Source organism: Odocoileus virginianus, chromosome 12, assembly GCF_023699985.2.
Source record: "Odocoileus virginianus isolate 20LAN1187 ecotype Illinois chromosome 12, Ovbor_1.2, whole genome shotgun sequence".
Taxonomy (NCBI): Eukaryota; Metazoa; Chordata; class Mammalia; order Artiodactyla; family Cervidae; genus Odocoileus; species Odocoileus virginianus.
In genome coordinates, this window is record NC_069685.1 from 67078447 (window position 1) to 67098750 (window position 20304).

The 20304-nt window shown below is 65.1% G+C and overlaps 1 protein-coding gene across 1 annotated transcript; it reads left to right on the forward strand.

The window, feature by feature from the left end:
• Positions 1-92: 92 nt before the first annotated feature.
• Positions 93-20001, forward strand: PPM1F (protein phosphatase, Mg2+/Mn2+ dependent 1F). The gene is made up of 8 exons (XM_070475707.1): positions 93-199; positions 4167-4418; positions 8717-8859; positions 11739-11941; positions 12315-12503; positions 14598-14741; positions 16271-16364; positions 16853-20001. Exons 2-8 carry the CDS (start codon positions 4222-4224, stop codon positions 17158-17160), a joined length of 1278 nt encoding a protein of 425 aa, XP_070331808.1. The 5' UTR covers positions 93-199; positions 4167-4221; the 3' UTR covers positions 17161-20001.
• The last annotated feature ends 303 nt before the right edge of the window (positions 20002-20304 follow it).

Below are 20304 nucleotides of genomic sequence, written 5' to 3' on the forward strand. Positions count from 1 at the left end.
CTCGCCCTGCAGCCGCGGCCGCCAGGGGGCAGCAGAGGCCGGCACCGCCCGCCCGGGCCCGACTGCGCCTGCGCCACGCCCGCACGGGAAGTGGGCGGGGCCGGCCGGAGGCGGCGTGGGCGGGGTCGGCCGGACGGGAAGTGGGCGGGGCCGGCCGGAGCGGCGGGCAGGCGGGCGCCCGGCGGCAGCGCGGCGGAGGGTGAGGCTGGCGGGGACTGGGGGGCGCGCGGCGCGGGGCGCGGGGCAGGGTGCTGACGGCAGGGGGGGCGCCGGCGAGGGCGGAAGGGCAGTCTGGGGGGCCGCGAGGGGCTGGGGGCTGCAGGGCGGGGACCCCGGGGTCGGGGGCCCGGAGCGGGCCTGGGGGCTGCGCACCCGGGGTGCGGCGGGGGCGGCTCCGGGCCGAGCCGGGGCGCGCAGTGAGGGGCCGAGGCGCGATGTGCCAGCTTGCCCGGAGTCCCGCGCTCCCCTCCGCACCCCCGGCCCAGACCCCTACCCCAGCAAGCCCCCCGGACATTTGCCGGGCCGCAGCTGCGCCCCGGCGGCCCCCGATCCCGGCCCGGCCCCGAGTATATCTGAGTGTTTCCGTTTCCAGCCAGCGCTCGGGCTGCGTGCAGCGGCGTTAGCCAGACGCGTGTGCGATGGAACCCCAGGCGCAGGCCCCGCGCTGCAGCTGCGCGGTTTCAGGCCGGCTCCTCAGCCTGTCTGCAGCAGGGGAGTGGCAGCTGGCCGTAGTAGGGGTCTTCGTGCCAGGCCTGTCCGGCCCCGCCCCGCAGCCCGGCATCCAGCGGGGACCGTACCGTTAGTGACACGTGCTGAGTGACACACATCCTCTTGACATCCCCCGGGGCAGGCTTCGAGGGTGAGCTGTGCCCCCTGGGGCTGCCGCCCGGAGAGCTGGAGGCTCATTTCTGCCTTTTGTGCCATATCCGGCCAATGGTCACATTTCAAGTCCTTTTCTCCTGCCACTGAGCTGGAAATGACAAAGGCCGGGAAGACCCCACCTGATTCCGGCTTGGCCGTTTCCTGCCTGTGCGGCCTCCGTGGGGGTTTGCTTGCCCGCCCGGAGCCTGTTTCTTCACTGCAGCGTGACTGAGTCCAGGCTTGTAGTCAGCACAGTTGTGAGAGGTAAACAGGACGCAGACCGCTAGGCCAACCTCCGCAGGTTCGTTCCTAGAATTCCTTTCTGATGTGGCCCGAAGCCAGCGCTGCCTGTAGCACCTGTCTGCTGCCCACCGCGTTCCACCGGTGGAACAGCTAACCGGTGGTTAGCTTCCTCTTTTAAGGGGCCAGGCCTCAGGCTGCACCTGCAGAGGGTGTTGGGAGGAAGCTGACACCCACCCCTCTGCCCTCACGTTGCCAGCCGCTCTGTTCAAAGGGGCCTTGCATAGAGGTGCCGTTACACCTGGAGGCCAGGTGGGGGTGGGGGCCCAGGTTACAATCTGGTGAGGAGTCAATCCGGTGAGGGTGTGCTTAATGCGGCACAACTGTGCACTCGGAATGAGTAGAAGGGTGAGTTGTATGTCACGAGTTGTTTAGTCACTACGTCGTGTCTGACTTTCTGACCCCGTGGACTGTAGCCCGCCAGGCTCCTCTGTCCATGAGGATTCTCCAGGCAAGAATACTGCAGTGGGTTGCTATTTCCTTTTCCAAGGGATCTTCCCAACCCAGGGAGCGAACCCTCGTCCCCTGCATTGCCAGGTGGGTTCTTTACCACTGAGCCATCAGGGAAACCCACACTTACAATGAGTGAAATGATCAATTGTGTGTTATGTATCCTTTACCTTGGGCTTCCCAGGTGGCACTAGTGGTAAAGAATCCACATGCCAATGCAGGAGACACAAGAGATGCAGGTTCGACCCCTGCATCAGGAAGATCCCCTGGAGTAGGAAGTAGCAACCCACTCCAGGATTCTTGCCTGGAAAGTCCCATGGACAGAAGAGCCTGGCGGGCTACAGTCCATGGGGCCGCCGAGTCAGACGTGACTGAGCATACGCATTACTTTACCTTAAATGTATCAAAAAGAAGAATATATGTGCATAGGAAAAGATCTGGAAAGGTTTCCGCCTTACTCTTCTCAGTGGCTGTATATGAATGAAGAAATAAGATTCTCCATTTATAGAAAAATTTGTAACAATGAAGATGATACTTTTGTAACAGCGGTGCGGTTTTCCTTTCCTAAGGCTCTCTTTCTGCCTTCCCTCCTGTTGGGAAGTCAAGCAGGACTCCACAGGAAGCTGCCTTGTCCGCCTGGCGGAGAAAAACCCAAGCTTACAGACATGCGAATTGAGCTTCTAAGTCACGATGGGTAAACTAGAGGAAAGTAGATACTTTAAATGGAAAAAGGAAAAAGAGGAATGGAGTGTGATAAGTCAGGTGCAAGCAGAAGGGCCGTAGAGCCCGGAAGACAGTGTGGGGCTCTCGGCTGAGGTGGGGCAGAGCGCTCGGGTCTCGGGCGCAGAAATGAGGGAGGGGTCTGGGAGCGGCCAGCCCCCCGAGGCCAGCAGCCCCCAGGAGTGGGCTGGCAGCCGGGCTCCTGACTGGGACCCGGGGTGGCTGACTTGGCCCTTTCTTCACAGCCCTGCCTTGTAAGCTGGGGGTCGTAGCTCCACGTCTGGGGGCGAGGGGAGGGGCCGGAGCACCCTTAGTGGGCTGCACCCCACTGGTCCCCTGCGGGTATTAGGTGGCAGCACCATTACTTCCACTGCAAGCAGTGCCGGGGGGGGACTTGTGCCGAGAGCAGGAGGGCCTGGCCACGGGCCACGCTGGGCCAGATGGGTCAAGCAGGTGGCAGCGGGGGCTGGCAGCCCAGGGTCCCTCCCATGCCCCCCACAGGTCCTCAGGCCTGGGTCCCAGGCTGTGAGAGTCTCGAGCCAGCACCCTGCACGGGCAGTCATGCTCGGGCAAGGGGCGCTGGCCACAGAGCGGAGAGCAGGCTCCGCTGCTGGAGGGGAGCGGGCTCCAGGCCCAGGGAACGGTGTCCCCAGGCTGGGCCGCCCCCCGCCCCCCCACCCCGGGCAGCAAGGTAGAAGGCCTGCCTGGCCTCTCCGGTCCCCTCCCCTCTCAGTCACACCCTTGTGGGTGCAGCGCAGTGTCCCGCCCATTCTGACCTGATCACACTTTATTTTCCGTCCCTCGTCTGTGCCCCTGTGTGCTTTCTGCGGCCGGGGGCTGCGTTGTGTTCCCTCACTGGTGAGCAGACAGGAGGGGTGACCATGAGTGTGCGCCTGTCCCCAGAACCTTCTCTCCTTAAATACGAAAGTGTGTCGTAAGTCACATCTTCATACGTCTCATAAAGACACACGTCTCTACTCAAGGGTAGACAGTGCCGTAGATCAGGCGTGTGTCTGTCAGCTGCTCAGTCATGTCCAGCTCTCTGTGACCCCATGGTCTGTATGGCCTCTGTCCATGGAATTCTCCAGGCAAGACTGCTGGAGACGGTTGCCACTTCCTGCTCCACGTGTTTCTTGACTTAGCTCCCTTTGCCCCCCCAGACCCTCCGCTCATCACCCATCCTGCTTCCCTTCCCCCAAGCCCACACCCGGCCATCCTTCCCGGAGACTCACGCGGAGTTAGGAGCTCTGTCCTCAGAGGGTTGGGGGCCCCGGGTCCCCCGTCCTCCAGCCGTTTGAAGCGCAGGACAGTCGGGATGTTTGGAGACACTTAGCCCGTGGTCAACCCCTTTAAGCCTCAGGAGGCCTGGGACGACTCCTGGGAGGACATAAGGCCTGACCAGCCCCTCCAGGCCCCGAGTGTCCCCAGGGAGCCCTCTGCTGACCACGGCACTGCCTCCGGCGGACGCCCAGGGCACATAGAGCCCCTCACAGGCCACAGGCCGCGTCTGCCTGCCTCTGCCCGCTCAGGCTCTTCTTCACCAGGAGCACACCTTCCGCTTTCAGCCGGACAGCCCTCTGCCCGCCCCCCGGCGCTGTCTCCAGGAGTCACCCCTCTGGGCCCCCCAGGTCCCTCATCAGGGTTTGTCCCTCAGACGTGGGCCTCAGAACTAACTGCGTCCAAAGCTGGGTGGCCCTGCCCTTCCGCCTAGAGCCCCGGTCTCGGTGTGGCCCCCGGCTTCCAAGGGGAAGCAGGGGGAAATGGGCACTCAGCACTGCAGAGCATGGGCACGGTCACCCCCAGCCCCAGGTGCTGACCCTCACGTCTCCCCGCAGAGCGAAGGCCGAGGACCCCGGCAGCAGCTGCCCTGCCCCCCCCGATGCCCTGGGCATGGCTGCCGAGACCCTGCAGCAGAGCGGCCAGATGGCAGAGGAGACCCCCGGCTTCCTGGAGGCGCTCCTCTGTGACTTCCCAGCCCCGCTGAGCCCGGAGAGCCCCTTGCCGTGGAAGGTCCCAGGGCCCGTGCTGAGCCGCGAGGAGGCGGAGGGCGAGCTGGCCGAGCTGGCATTGGGCTTCCTGAACAGCCGGTGAGCGGTGTGGGTGCGGGATGGGGGCTGGGGTGGGGAGGGGGCGCAGGACCGTGGCCCCAAGAGGAGCCCAGCGTGCGGGGAGGGGGGCGCGGGACCGTGACACCCCGCCCCGGTCGGCTTCTCCTGTACCTTCACTCCTGGTCGTGTTCCACATGGGCATCCCCCCTGCCCCCGCCAGCCACCTCGGTTTCCGGGGCTGCAGCCTGCATGGTGGGGGGCTTCAACTGACGCAAGGGCCCCGTCTCTGCATCCAAGAGGCCAGCAGTCAGGGCCGCCCCCAACACTGGTCTCAGCTGCGGGTGCGGCCTGGCCTGTCAACACGTCCCCAGCCCAGCCATGAGTGCCCACTGGCGTTCTCCCGCCTGTCTGTGTCTGCCCTCCCTGTAAGGGCGCCCGTCCCACGGGGCTGGGGGCCCTGCTCCTCGACAGGCTCCCCTTCTGACCGGGGGCCTCGGCGGGCCTTCCCGAGGGACTTGGTCCAGCCCATCATGGGCGGGGTGGCAGAGGCTCAGAGGCTGGCCTGAGGCCACACTGTCCCCTAGCCACCAAGACCCGAGCGGCAGTGGCCGTGTCCCCGCTGCCCAGGCCATGAAGATGAGGTCAGAGGGGCATGAGCAGCTTAGCGGGAGTCGGGGAGACGGAGAGCCGCGGGCCACCCAAGGCCCAAGGGAGAGGGTCGTGGGCGGGGCTGGGGGGCCAGGGGCCCTCGCCCGTCACTGGTAACCCCCAGTGCTGGTGTTTGGTGTCCTTGGAGGCAGGCCAGCTCCCACCCTGAACCCCCGGCGCCTGCTGGGAGGGGCCTGAGGCCTGGCCGGTCGGCCGCAGGGGCGTGGCAGCCGCGGGTCTGAAAGCGCGGGTGGCCTGTCTGTCCACGTGGCGCGCGCAGAGGCTGCAGCTGGCTGTTCTTCCTTTGGGGAACTAGTTCAGAGGCCGACCAGGGGAGCCAAGCGGGCCTGGGGCCGGCTGAGGCCACACTGGGGCTCGGGGGGCTGGATGGGGGCGAGACGAGGGGCCGAGCACCACAGTGGCGCTCGGGGGGCGGAAGAGACGTTCAAGCGCCCCAAGCCCGCAGCAGCCCCTTGGGCCGGTGTCTCTGCCGGGCCCGAGCAGGGCACGAGGGCCCTCTTGCCCAGGGAGGGGCCTGAGCCGGAGACAGGGGGCGGCCTGAGGGGTCCACGCGGGCAAACAGTGCAGGCCTGATGCTGGTGACGGGTGAGAGGTCAGGGATCTCAGCCCCAGAGCCAGCAGGGTCTCAGTTCCCGATCAGGGATCGAACCCTCGCCCTCTGCAGGGAGACTGCAGAGTCCTAACCGCAGGACCGCCAGGGAATTCTCAACCTTGGACGATTTTTTAAAAAGTGTTTTCATTGTTTCTGGCTGTGCTGGGCCTTCATGCTGCACAAACTTTGCTCTAGGTGTGGCGAGTGGCGGCTGCCCTTGGTTGCAGGTCACGGGCTTCTCTTGCTATGGAGCAGGGGCTCCAGGGCGTGTGGGTTTCAATAGTTGTCCTAGAACACAGGCTCAGTAGTCGTGCTGACGGGGGCTTGGTTATCCTCCCCGGCACGTGAGCGCTTCACACGCCAGGGATCGAACCTGCGTCTCCCGCGTGGGCAGGTGGATCCTCTACCACTGAGCAGCCAGGGGCGCCCCTCGAAGGATCTTAAAATCCGTTATTTTAAAGTCTCATATTTTCCAGCTTTTTTTTTTTTTTTTTTTTTTGGCTGCATCACACGACCTGCGGGATCTTAGTTCCCCGACCAGGGATAGCACCCAGGCCCCCAGCAGGGAAATCCCTCCAGCCATTTGAATGCACTTGCTTTCCGTTACCAGAGAAGGCAGTGGCACCCCACTCCAGTAGTCTTGCCTGGAAAATCCCACGGACAGAGGAGCCTGGTGGGCTGCAGTCCATGGGGTCGCTAAGAGTCGGACACGACTGAGCAACTTCACTTTCACTTTTCACTTTCATGCACTGGAGAAGGGAATGGCAACCCACTCCAGTGTTCTTGCCTGGAGAATCCCAGGGACGGGGAGCCTGGTGGGCTGCCGTCTATGGGGTCGCACAGAGTCAGACACGACTGAAGCGACTTAGCAGCAGCAGCTTTCCGTTACTCTTGTCCTTCCCCAGCATTTCTTTCCCGTGCAGACACAGGTGTTCCCGTGTGTGTCCTGTCTGGTGGTTAGCGCCCACCCGCAGACCCCAGCAGCTCGTGTGCAGGCGCTTGGCCGTCCAGGCCCGAGCGTGCCGGCTGTGAATGGATCCTGCGGGAGAGCCTCCTCCTCCTCCTTGTAGTCAGGGGTCACGTCTCAGGCCCCCAGGCGGGCCGGACACCGCAGTCACCGAGAGGCAGTTTCATCTCTGCCGCTGGCCTGCGGGCTCCCTGGAAACCCGCCAGGTGGTGGACCAGAGCGATTCTCGTTTCTTGGGTACCTGGTCCCTGTCGTGAGGCATCCTCGCTGGAGTCTTTGGTGGCCTCAGGGTGCCGGGCGGGGCCCATGGCCAGGCATTGTCCTGCCCCCAAGGCTGGAAGCCACCTCCCTGCCCCCCACCAGGACTCCGGGGCACAGGAAGCCTCTGTGGCCTCGCCCCGCACTGGGAACCGGGGAGCGGAGGCACAGTTCTCCCCACCGTGGAAAGGGAAGGCCCAGCTCCGGGCAGGAAATCCCCACGGGGCCAAGGGGATCTTGGCTGGTTGTTTTTCAAAGGCAGGTTCCAGAGGCTGTGCCCCTGAGTCAGCCTCTCATTTAAAAAAAAAAGACGACAGATTCATCCCAGCAGCAACCTCAGGCCCTCTGCAGACTCTCCTGGAGTGCCCAGAGGAGCACACCCACCCAGCCATCGGGAGGGCCTGGCTCTGCCTGATACAGTGTCCAGCCACCCTCAGGCGTGCCTGGCCTCGGGGACAGGCCAGGATGCCAGGCCTGGGGCCCAGAGAGCTGGGACCTTCCATGGTGGGATCTGGTCCCCGAGTCTGGGGCCTGCGCCTGCATGCCCCGGAGCCCGTGGTGAGAGTTGCCCATAGTGCTTCCTGCTGGCCTCGCTCTCTCCACCCCCAGGCCTCCCAGAGCCCCCGCATGACCCTCTTCTCCCGCCCGGAGGCTTTCTGTCGCCTGCTGCTCCCCACCCCAGCCTGCGCTGATCCTCAGCTCTGCGCAGCCTGTCTGCCCTGGGAAGCAGCCAGCCAGGTCTCGCTTCCCAGACTCGGCCCCAGGTGGCACCCCTGGCGTCACCCCACTTCCCCAGCCCCCTTCAGCTGCTCTGCCCCACCCCATTCGCCCACCCAGACCACGTGCCCACCTGCCCTAGGCCTCTTGGCCTCCGGGGAGCCTGAGACGCCGTGAGGATCCACCCAGTCCCCTGCCCCACACACCAGCCCCATTCCCTCCGGCCCACCGCCAGCCCCGCCCTCCGCAGTGAGGCCAGGCTGGCCTGAAAAAGCCCGATCAGATGGTGTCACGTCCCTCCTCCGGCCACACCAAGGGCATGACCCCGTCAACCTGGCAGCTGCCTCCCCGGAGACCCCTTCGCCAGCTGCCTGGATGGCCTGCTTCCCCCAGGACCCCGCATGAAGGGGGCTCACAGCCCGTGGGTGTGGTGCTCCCCACATTCCTCTACTGGGGCGGCCACGACAAAGCTCCAGGGGCCAGGCAGCCTCAACAACAGCCCTGCTGTCCTGAGATTCCGGAGGCTGGGATCCCGGAGCCGTGTGTCTGCGGGGCCGGTCCCTTGACCGTTGCTGGCAGTCCTCAGCTGGAGGTCTGCTCGCCAGTCTTCACCTTCGCAGGGTGTCTCCCTGGGGTCTCTGCCCCAGGGTCCCCCTTCAGTAAGGACGCCAGCATGATGGCATTGGCGCCCCCTCCCCCGGGGGACCTCCTCGTAACTAGTGCCTTCTGCAACAGCCCAGCTTCCACGCCTGGTCACGTTCCGGGGCGCTGGGCTTAAAATCTGTAACACACGACTCGATTCGCAGGTCTCCTCAACCCGCAGGGCTCCCTGGCTGGCATTGGGGGCCAGGAGCTGTCTGAGGCTGGACGTCGGGCCGTTTGTCCAGTAGACTCAGCTCACACGTCCGTGGGTCCCCTCCCAGCCCCAGTGAGGCACCACCCCGTAAATGGTGTTGCCTGGACAGCCATCCAGCTTCCCAAGGACCCGAGGTCCACCTGCCCATCGTGGCCACTGGTGGCGTGCGAGCAGCCGCCACTCCTTCCGGAAGGAGCTCCCCAAGGGGAAGGGGGCCGGGGTTGTCCCTGGAGCGCGGGGCAGACCCCGGGGTCCTAACTCCAGGCCCCCGCCCCCAGGAGCGCGCCGCCGTCGCTCGCCGCCTGCCTGGCCCACGAGGCGGTTTCCCAGCTGCTGCAGTCAGACCTCTCTGAGTTCAGGAAGCTGCCGGAGCAGGAGGAGGAAGACAGGGACGGAGCGGAGGAGAAGGCTCCTGTGACACGTGAGTTCCCCTCTCGGGGCTCGGGGGCTTAGCGGGAGATAGGCCGCAGGGGAGCGTCGGGTCACCCGGCTGCCTTTCTTTTCCCGTTTTCGCTGGCGGGCAGTGCCGGGCTCATGACAGAGTGGCAGAGTCTGAGCCCCAGGAGAGGCCTCCCGGGCGTGGAGGACGAGCCCCGAAGCCTGGGCAGTGGACAGCCTTGTCCGGGGCAGCCCTCGTGGGCCTGCCCTCCCACCTCAGTGCAACACGTGGGTGGTGACGTGGGAGCCGACCTCGGGGCAGCCGCAGGGGCCAGGGGTAGAAAATTCAGAGTTTGGGCCGTGTCTCAGCTGCGAAGGTTTGGGAACCTGGTCGGGTGGTGACTCGGGGGTCCCTGAGAGCTGGTGCCCTGCTCCCGAGCCTGCAGTCCGCATCCAGAGGAGCCTGGCCAGGAGTGAGCCTCCCATCAGGCAGGCCCTGTTTTGCAGGCTCTTTTATCGCTTTCCTGGTAGTTTTTCCCCCGGGGTGGAAGTCGGCTCAAGTTGCAGCAGGACTGCAGCCTTGGGCCAGGTCTGAGCAGGGGCTGGGTTCCTGAGTGCTCACGGGCTGGAGAGGGTGCTGGGTCAGGTGGGATGCCTGCTGGGAGACAGGGTCCGTCCCAGGGTCCAGCCCCAGGGGGCAGGCGGCAAGAGCCTCCACAGGTCTCTGCACTCGTGCCCCTTCCTGGCCCACTGCTGCTTCGTCCTTATTTTTAATTGATACACAACTGATGTGTGACATTGTGTAATGTAAGCGTATGGTGCATCGGTTTGCTCCATGATACGTTACGGAGAGTTACCTGGCACCTCCACCGCCTGACATAATTACTACCCCCAGGTTCAGTGCCACATGCAGGGCAGAGGGACATGCACGCACACACACGTGCACACACGCGCGCGCGCGCACACACACACACACACACACACACACGGCCTTTTCCCTGGCTCCCTGCCCAGACACATTCCAGCCCAGCCCCGCCACGCATTCCTGCCTGAGGCTGGCGGGAGGGCGAAAGACTGCCTTTGTCCTCTGCCAAGCCTGCCAGCCGGCCCACGAATACCCCTGCCCCCTCACCGGGAAGCCAACACCGCCTGCTGGCGGGAAGGAGCTGGTGCGGCTGACCACCTAGAGCCAGGCCTGGGGTCTCCGAGGGCCGGGGCAGGGGCCACTGGATCAGCCCGCCCCGCCCTCCAAGCAGGCCTGGGCCCGCCGCGCTCATCAGCTCACCCCCGTCAGGGGAGTGGAGCGCAGGCAAGTCTGTCCCTTGAAGCCATTCTTGCAAAACTGGCGTCGCTCAGGAGTTCTAAGAACCCCCGCCACGGGCAGAGGTGTGACCGAGACCCAGTGTGGCAGGGCAGGGGGAGCCTCTACGCGCCCCGCCCCAGCGAGCTTGGCCCCAGTCTGAAAGGGAAAGTGTCGGAGGTTTACGGACCTGCTTGAAAACCAGCTCCTGGGATTCCCGGTGGTGGCTGAGACCCCCCACAGTCCCCGTGTAGGGGGCCTGGGTAGATTCCTGGTCAGGGAACTAGATCAGACATGCAGCAACTGAGACCCCACACAGCCGGAAAAAAAAAAAAAAAAACAGCCTCTGGTTGCAGTGGGAAATGGGGAAAGCACAAAAATGTGTCCTTAAGGAAAGGGGTGGCCCGGGACCCCGCCTGCAGACGTCCTGTCCTGCTTCTGAAGTCTTCTGGGCCCACCTGGGTCGCAGGCTTTCACATCCTCGTGATCAAACGTGGGATTTCCCCTGTGTTTCCCATGTTCACGTTTTTCCCCCTCAGTGTCGATTTTTTAAAAATATTGTGACCTAAGTACTTCATATGCTCGCAAAGTCGATTTCTGTCCCATCCCTGAACTTTTTAAAATTAAACTTGGCACTCGGGCAGCCGTGGCCTCAGTTGTGAGAAATGGCCCGGAGGACCCTCGCGTCTTTGTCCACCAGTGGTGATGTCCTGGAAACTGATGGAATAGCACAACTAGGATCTTGACGTAGTTTCATCCCACACGGATGTTGCGTTATCACTGTGGCCACCCTGACACCCCCCTGCCCCCACCCTAAGCCCCGACAGCCACCCATCCCTATGTTCTTATCATTTGAGGATGCAGATAAGCGATGTCACGCAGGATTGGCTTTTTCCACTGAGTGGGGCTCCCTGGAGAGTCACCAGATCTGTGTGTCAGGAGCTCCTTCCTTCCTTCCTTCCACTGACCGCTGTCCCGGGTGCTGTATATGAGAATTTATCGTTCACCCGTCGAAGGACGTGCGGGCCGATTCCTGCTTTCCATTTTTGCAGATGAGACTGCCGGGACCCGCCCGCCCCGGTCTCCTCTGCTAGCCCTTGTTTCTCTGGGATACAAGCCCCGGGGTGCCATTGCTGGGCTGGATGGCAGTTAAAGAGTTTGGACGTGATAAATCTTTTTTTTTTAACAGTTTTATTTATTTTTTAATTTTTTATTGAAGGATAATTGCTTTTTACACATAAGTCATTTTTAATAGCAGCTTAAAGCTTCATTGGGAGAGCAGACCGCAATTTTCTCTGTCGTTGGATGTATGTTGTTTTTCATTAATGCACAGTTATAGTGGTCCTGTACTTGTTCTTAAATTATCCTTGCGTTTCTGACTCTTTCCTTGGGGGTGCAGCCATGCTGTTGGGCGGGGACTCCTGTGTGACTGTTTGCAAACCAAGCACGTGGTAGCTAGTGACACAGGCTGTAAGCGGGGGTCGTTAGGCTGCTGTGCCCAGGGGGCCAGGCAGTCAGGCTGATGGACTCCAGGCGTCTCGGGAAGCGGGAGGGTGGGGTCAGGGAGCCCCCCGGGGTCCGCGGGGGCGCCTCCCTAACAGCTCCCCTGCCCTGCCCCTCAGTGCTGGACGCCGCGGGCCTGGCGCGGAGCCTCTTCGACCGCCTCTGGCAGGCATGTGGCCAGTGGCAGCAGCAGGTGCCGGCGGCGGCCCAGGCGCCACAGCGGCAGTGGCTGGTCTCTGCACACGCCATCCGCAACGCCCGCCGCAGGATGGAGGACCGGCACGTGTGCCTCCCCGCCTTCAACCTGCTCTTCGGCCTGGAGGTGAGTGGGGGCCCGGGGTGGGTCCGGGCGCGGGAGGGGACTCTGGTGCCCAGCGGGGCCGCACTTGCCTGGACGCCCACGGCTGCCATAAGCACCTGCCCCCAGGGTCTGGGTAGCCGGGGTCATCGGCCCCGCCCAGCCCCCAGAGCCGCCTGGGGCCGCTCCCCTTGCCCACGCGCTCCCCCCACCCCCACACATGTGTCGTCCTCCCCAAGACATGCCCCCGCCCTCGCAGCCTGTCTGGTGGCAAGGGCCTGCTGTCCCACCAGACCCCCGACCCCCAGCGCCCGGTTCCGCCCCAGGCCAGAGCCGCGGGCCGGCGGAGGCCTCCCGGGGCCAGCCAGGCCATGACCCATCCCGCGCTCGCCGCCAGGACTCGGTGGACCGCGCCTACTTCGCCGTGTTCGACGGGCACGGAGGAGCAGACGCTGCGAGGTACGCGTCGGTGCAGGTGCACGCGGTCGCCGCCCACCGGCCGGAGCTGGCCACGGACCCCGCGGAGGCCCTCCGCGCGGCCTTCCGCCGCACCGACGAGATGTTCCTCTGGAAAGCCCGGCGAGAGGTGAGCGCAGAGTGGGGGCGCCGGGGGCGGGCCTCGGCAAGGAAGGCGGCGGAAGGGCCCCCCTCCAAAGCCCGCTGGCTGGCTTATTCTCTCGCTCCTGCCACGAGGGCCTGTGGCCGGAGCCCACTGGGGCTCTCTCCAGCGGAGGGTGTGCGGGCCTCACCGGGCGGGCAGCGAGACTGTGTCCTTGTCAGGGGCGGCAGGATGACAGGCACGGGGCTTCTGCCTCGTGGTTCTCAAGAAGTGACGCCACCCCAGGCCAGGGCCACGCGGCAAGCCCCTCGGGTCAGCCGGGAAGGCCAGGGGACAGAGGACGGCGTGCCTCCGAGCCTTCACTCTGGCCCCCGTGGGCAGGCACAGTGGCAAGCTGAGAATCAGATGGTTTGACTAGGCCTAGGGCTTCCCTGGTGGCTCAGAGGTTAAAGCGTCTGCCTGCAATGCAGGAGACCCAGGCTCGATCCCTGCATCGGGAAGATCCTCTGGAGAAGGCAGTGGCACCCCACCCCAGTGCTCTTGCCTGGAGAATCCCATGGACGGAGGAGCCTGGTGGGCTGCAGTCCATGGGGTCGCTAAGAGTCGGACACGACTGAGCAACTTCACTTTCACTTTTCACTTTGATGCACTGGAGAAGGAAACGGCAACCCACTCCAGTATTCTTGCCTGGAGAATCCCAGGGACGGGGGAGCCTGGTGGGCTACCGTCTGTGGGGTCGCACAGAGTCGGACATGACTGAAGCGACTTAGCAGCAGCAGCAGGGTCTCTGGACCACGGGGTGGTCCCCAGTCATCAGGGCGGGGGGGAGACGGCCTGGGCCAGGGACCACAGGAGTGTCTGAGGACCTGGGCTCAGACCAGCTGGCTTGTGCAGGTCACGGAGCATGACCAGGCCCTAGCGCTCGCTCTCTAGGAGTTAGCTCTGGGAGCGGAGCGAAGGCCCACTTCAGGGTTCAGAAGGCCCTCGGTTGTCACCACATCGTAAAATGCAGTAAACAAAGCACAGGATCAGGGCAGGCAGACCTCAGAGGCCTCGAGGGTTTGGTTCCAGACCACCTCCGCGATGTGCGCGCAGGATGAAGCAAGTCACGTGACCGTGTCGGGTTCCCGGTGCAGATAAAGGCTGGGTTTGCACTCTGCCCTCATCTGCAAGCAGGCAGCAGCGTCGTGTCTGAACATAGCAGGCACCTTGAACAACACCTTGTTGCTAAAAACTCCGTCACTGGAGCCTCCATCGCGGCGTGTGATCTTTCTGCCGTGGCGACGTGAGAGGTGACTGAGTGCAGGTCCCTGAGACAGAGGGTAACAGCAAGGTGTTACTGTTTTGCACTGTAACCACCTCCCCCTGCCCCCAGGCAGGTCACCCCGAGCTGCACGCGTCAGCAGCTACAGGGACAAGCCGTTTGTTTCTGAAAGAAAAAGGGTGCATCTGGCTCCTGACCTGACTGCCCACCTCCCCTCCCCTCACATCTCAGGGTCCTCTGGCCCCACAGGGTGGATGCTAAGATGGTTTTAGAGACCTGGAAACAGCCCGGTGGCTCCTGAGGGGGTGTGGGGAAGGGGGCACAGTCTGAGCACAGACCCTCATCAGGATCAACGAGGCTGGACTTTGCATCTGAACAGAAAAGCGTCCAGGTCCGAGACCCCGGGATAGGCGCCCAGCCAGCCAGGAGAGAGAGGGTTCCCTGCGGCAGGTGCTCAGCTGAGGCTGTGATGATCCAGACACACCTTTGCTGAGGTGTGCTTGACACATAACAGGCTCCACGTGTCCAGGGGACCGGCTGGGGGGTGTTGGCACATGTTTCTGCACCCGTGTGCCCCTCACCGCGCTAACAGACTCCCCCTCACCCCTGAAGTTCCTTCCAGCCTTTGTGGTCCCTGCTCCCCGGACCCCCCAGCTCTCCGCTTTCTGACACCACGGACGGCAGCGTCTGTGCGTGCGGATTTGATGCGAGCGCCCTTGTCTCGCCGCGGGGTCCCCGCATGTGTGGGTCCATTCCTGTTTCCCGCTGAGCGCTGCTCCGGGGTGGGCATCCGGCCGGTGTGGGCGCGGGCGGGCGGCGGCCTCACCCTCCTCACCCGCGTGTGCGTCTCCCTGCAGCGGCTGCAGAGTGGCACCACGGGCGTGTGTGCGCTCATCGCGGGCAACACCCTGCACGTGGCCTGGCTCGGGGACTCCCAGGTTCTGCTGGTGCAGCAGGGGCAGGCGGTGAAGCTGATGGAGCCACACAGACCCGAGCGGCAGGTAAGGGGGCCCCATCCTCCAGAGGGAGGGCGCCCCGCCTCGCGCCAGCGGGTCCCCTAAAGCTGGGCGCGCTAGCCACCAGGAATCTCACAGAGCCCTCCTTGTCTCGGCGACACGGAGCCCAGAGCTGCAGGACGGAGCTGGGTGTCTGCTGGCAGGCGGCCCGGGAGGCAGAGTTAACACGCAGTCCTCTCCTGCACAGGCGGGGAGCACCGGGCTGTGGCGGAGGCCTCAGGGCAGGGGTGGTGTCGGGTCCGAGCTAGGAGGGGCCCGGCCTGGGGCCCGAGAGCAGCGGGCCGGGAGGAGGTGCTCGGGACGCAGACCGAGCCGGAGGAGGCTGAGCCGGAGCCCGCAGCAGGTGCGGCCTGCTGGGTGGCCGGGGAGCAGGAGCGGCTGCTGCTCCCGTGGCAGGAGGCGCTTGGCAGGGAGCCTGGCAGCTTCTGGAACAGTGGGGCCAGCAGAGGGCAAGCTGTGGGCTGGGTTGTGGGGAAGACATCGGGCAGCTGTGGGGAGGGCCTTCCCGTGAAGGCGGGGGCTGGGGTGGGGCGGGTGCCGAGAAGGAAGGGTCTGGGCTTCAGGGATGCAAAGTCCGGAGTGCTTGGCACCCAGGAGTGCCGCCGTGCCTTTGGTCTGGGACCTGGGAGCTGGCGGCGCGATGCTCCCTGGGGCTGCGGGGCCTGGAGGGGCTGCAGGACTCACACACACACACACCCCCATGAGCTGGGCAGGGCTGGGCCATGGAGCTCCGGGCTCTGCGGGGGTAGGTGGCAGGTGATGGGTGAGCCCTCTCAGAAGCGGGGTCACAGGTGAGCAGGCTGGGAAGGTGGAGGCTGTGGGAGGACGCGGTAGGCAGGGCCTGGATGAGTGGAGCCACAGGAACCCACCTCCCGGCCAGCAGCTCTTGGGCTGGCGGGGGGGGGGGGGGGGGGGGGCATGTCCCAGGACGCCCTGCCTGGACCGGGCATGGGGCAGAGACAGGAGCTGCGGGGTGGGCACTGGGGTGGCTGCAGCCCCATTGGAGACGCCTCCGCCCGGGGAGCTTCTGGAGGTCGGAGAAGGTTTCAGGGCTCGAGGCTGGGCTGGGCCTGTGCGGTCCTCTCAGGCCTGGAGCCCTGTGGTGGAGCTCCGGGGAGCCAGGCAGTGGCCGGGGTTGGGGGCCCCAGAGCTCATCCAGGGCCTGTTCAGCGTCACCCAGCCCTGCCCAGGGGCCTGTGACAGGGAGACAGAGTATCCCCTGAGAGACGGCAGCGGAGAGCCCTGCATCGACCCAGGCCCTGGCTCTCTTGGCTGCTGCGAGCATGTTCCCCAAGCCCAAAAAGCTGCGGGGGGACGGCGCATGTCTGCCTTGGCACCAGCACCTTCGGCCGCGCCTGCGTCTGTGGGGCGGCTCAGGTAGTCAGTCACTTCTCACTGCCACACGGTCCCCAGCACTGCCTTGGAAGCCAGCTGGCCTCCCCTCAGGCGGCGTGGGCACCCCCAACCCCACCGCCCGCCCGCCAGCCCCCCACCCACCCTGGCTGTCTCCACAGGACGAGAAGGACCGCATCGAGGCCCTGGGCGGTTTCGTGTCGCACATGGACTGCTGGAGGGTCAACGGGACCCTGGCCGTGTCCAGAGCCATCGGTAAGCAGGCCAGGGGGTGGGAGGGGGCCCGGCACGGCAGGGTCACCCGTGGAGGGGCTCGGGTGAACCCGGGGCGCAGGTGCAGACGCCTTAGAAGTTTGCCTCCCAGCCAGATAAGGCAGCCAAAGCCACAGTCCTTAGGACAGTCTCTCGGGAGGACCGGGGGAAGCCCTTGGCGGGGCCACCGGGGTGGAAGGTGATTCCTGGGCGGCCTGTAAACAGGGCTGCTTTCCTGCGGTTGGGGGCTCAGACCTCCCCCCAGGGCTGAGAAACTCCTCCCCGCTCCCTCTCCACCCCCCCAGGGGCCCAGCCCCCTTCCCCCCCGGGAGCACTTGGCACCCCATGAAGCTACCTTTTGGCAGCCGTGTGCCCCATAAGCCGCTGTGCGTTGGAGGTGGGGTGGCCGCAGGCCGGCCAGGGCCCGAGGTTAGGGCAGCAGCAGGGTGCCCGGCCCTCACCACCCTCCCTACCACCTTCCCCCGGCCCAGGGGACGTCTTCCAGAAGCCCTACGTGTCTGGGGAGGCGGACGCGGCCTCACGGGAGCTCACGGGCTCCGAGGACTACCTGCTGCTGGCCTGTGACGGCTTCTTCGACGTGGTCCCCCACCAGGAGGTGGCCGGCCTTGTGCGCAGCCACCTGGCGGGGCCTGGGGGCAGCGGGCTGCACGTGGCCGAGGCGCTGGTGGCCGCTGCCCGCGAGCGCGGCTCACACGACAACATCACGGTCGTGGTGGTCTTCCTGCGGGACCCCCGGGACCTGCTGGAGCCGGAGCCTGACGCGCCATGGAGAAGCTAGGAGGCGCGGACCCCCGCCCCCCGCCCCGTGATCCTCCCCCACAGATGCCTTAGGACCCGGCAGGAGGTGGGCAGGTGATGCCCCCCACGGCTCGCCCTCGTGGAAGAAAGCGGCTCCGGAGGGGGCAGGGGGTGGGACCCAGGCCGCGGGTGGCGGCCGCAGCCACACCAAAGACTCTTTGCACGCACGCGGGGTGGCCGGGCGCTGGGGGTCCTCGGGCAGGGCCGGGAGGGAGCGGCAGGGGTTTCTTGTTCCCCCCACACTGCCCGTGACCGAGCGCTTGGGGGTGCCCAAGTGGGAAGGGTGGGCCTCGTGGGAAAGAGACGGGGCGCCCACCCGTGGCCTCCCCGGTGCCCGCATGCGGCTCGTGCTCCAAGGAGGCGACGCTCAGACAAAGACACGTGTGTCCCGTCTGTGGTCGTCTTCTCCCAGGGAAACGTTTCGTTCAGAAGCAGTACTTCAGGTCTGGTCCATGTTCTGTCAGTGCCAAGAGGTTCCGTGGGTCATGTAACTTAAGCGGAGCTCCGCATTTATTTTATTCCCTAGGAAACGATTTTTTTTTTTTCTGGTGAGATGCTCCTTTTGCAGTATTACTGAAGTTTTTTTCCTCAATCAGGATTGAAACACACTTTTCCAGGTGGTGTAAATAAGCCACTCAAGTGCCTTAAACAGCTGTGGGCAAGGCTGGGGCCGCTGGGCTGGGATGGATGCCCGGAGCACACTTCAGTTTTTTGTTTCTTTTTTTAACAAAAGCAGGATTGTTTTGTCAGAGCGGCGTGATTTTGAGTAATATTCTCCCAGGCAGAGTTCTTTCTGCCTTTGCACGGCCTGGGCCAGATCTTGGGGCTCCAGAGTTGGGGTGACCGTCCCCACCTGCCTCCCCGCCCTCCTGGTCCCGTCCCCCTGTCTGATCGGACCGTAGGCCGAGGGCCTGAGCCCTGCCCGACCGCAGGCCCGCGCCGCTGTCTGGGATGCTCTGGAGGGCCTGGCGTGTCCGCGGTTGAGCTGGTCTCGTCGGGTCAAGGGGCCCTGACCGCCTGTGGAGGCAGCGGGAGAGCAGAGGGGCGTCTGCTCCAGCCCCGGCCTCCCGGCCCCCCTCTGCCCGCCGCCCGCTGGCCCCTGCGGCTCCAGGCTGCAGCAGGTGCGTGACAGGTTGGCTCCCCCGCTGCCCCCCGGCGGTGTGGAGTTGCAAGCGGAGGGTGGAGGGGTCCTCTGGCCGGAGGACGTAGGATCCTCGTGGTGGGTGGGGACGCGTGGCGGGTGGCTTAGGCGAGGCTTCTGAGAGGTCACTGTGGACCGGGCTGCGGGGTCTATGGACGAGGCCAGAGCCCCAGGCTCAGTGTCGCCCCCATCCTCCTCGCCCCAGCAGCAGGGCCCGGGAGCCCAGGCCCTCCTCGCCCAGGCAGGCGGCTGAGAGCGCCTCGTGAGGCCCGTCCCCAGGCTCAGCGTTGCCCCCCAACCTCCCTGCCCCAGCAGCAGGGCCCAGGATAGGCTGCGCTAAGGGAGCCCAGGCCCTCCTCGCCCAGGGAGGCGGCTGAGAGCGCCTCGTGAGGCCCGTTCCCAGGCTCAGCGTTGCCCCCCAACCTCCCAGCCCCAGCAGCAGGAATAAAGTGGCTGAGCGGGGTCCCGGGCTCGCTGTAGAAGCCTCTTAAGCTGGTCACCGCAGCTCAGAGCTTTGGTGGCCAAGTGACCGGGTGTTGCTCCGTCTAACCCAAAGTCCGGCCCTCCGGGCACAGGGGTTAGGGAGGGGTCATCAAGGGGACCCTGTTCTCCTGCCGAGAGGGGCTGGCCTCCTGCAGCTCCTGGTCACAGGGCCGTTCCCCCCCCCCCCCCCCCCGCAATCTGGACTGGGCCCCGTCAGTCTCCTCGAGTCCTGACCCACTGCCTCGTCAGGCCACGGTCTTAAGAGGCCCCAGCCGGGGGCGCCGGTCTGGCATCCACGGTCCCCCCTTAAGCCCCACTCTGTCCCTCGGTTACTGTGTGGCCCTGGGCCTCCATGTCCCCTTGGTGGGGCACTGGGGTTGCACCGAGTCCCTGCATCAGACTGGAATTCCGAAGCGGGGACGGGGGGTGCCCGGGGCTTCGGGGGCAATAGTGCCAGGACCAGTGCCCCTCCCGGCCCACAGGGAGGGGCGATTAAGTATTATTAGTGTCTATTCTTAACATTAAGTGGGTTGGGGAAGAGTCAAGCTACTGATGCCGGCTCCTTCCTTGTATGGAAGATGGCAGCCGGGGCCCTTGAGCCCTGCTTTTACAAGTGGGGCCGCTCCCAGCCAGCAGGGGTGGGCAGGCGGGCCCCCCGACGCAGCTCACCCTCAGCCTCCAGGCCTGGGAGAGCGGCAGGGTGCAGGCCCCACGGGGGAGGCGCAGGTTGTCAGTCTGGGGCCCTGAGTCGGCTGCCAGTGCCCCCTGCCCTCCCAGGCCAGTGCTCGGCCCCCGTCACCCTTGGCCCGCAGCCGGAGCTCCACCGTGGACTCGGGTGTCCTGGCCACTTCCGCAGTATTCCCAGGGAGGGTGGACAGCTCCGCCGCTCCTGGGCCCGGCCCGGCCCCGAGCCAGCCGGATCAGGTGGGCCTGTGCGGGATGAGCTGTTGGCTCTGCTTCCGGCTGCAGCTCTGGGGGCACCCCCGGAGGCCTGTGCTCTTCCACCAAGGCTCCACGGCTTCGCCAGACATGCCTGCAGCCTTGCCAGGGCTTTATCTGTGTGTATCTTGGTGGGCTTCCCAGAAGTGGTGTTCCACGTGAAGGGGTTTGCTCCAGACCGGGTGGCGGTTTCCCCATCCGAGGGACAAGTCCTGGGCCCCCCATGCTCGTGTCAATAAAGCTCAAGCTCTGAACCCCTCCACTGAGCCCAGCGCCCTGCCTTCCTCAGCCGCCTCGCCCCCTGCCCCCCTGGCCGCCAGGATGTGGTTTTGGAAGCTGCTGATGGACTTGGGTTCCATCCCTGCGTCGGGAAGGTCCCCTGGAGGAGAAAATGGCAGCCCACCCCAGGATTCTTGCCTGGAGAATCCCATGGACAGAGGGGCCTGACAGACCACACGGGGCCGCAGAGAGTTGGGCACGACTGAGCACACACGCTCAACGGGCCGTCCAGCGATCCTGTGAAGTGAGCAGACCATTCGGGAGAACCCCGCCGGCCACCAG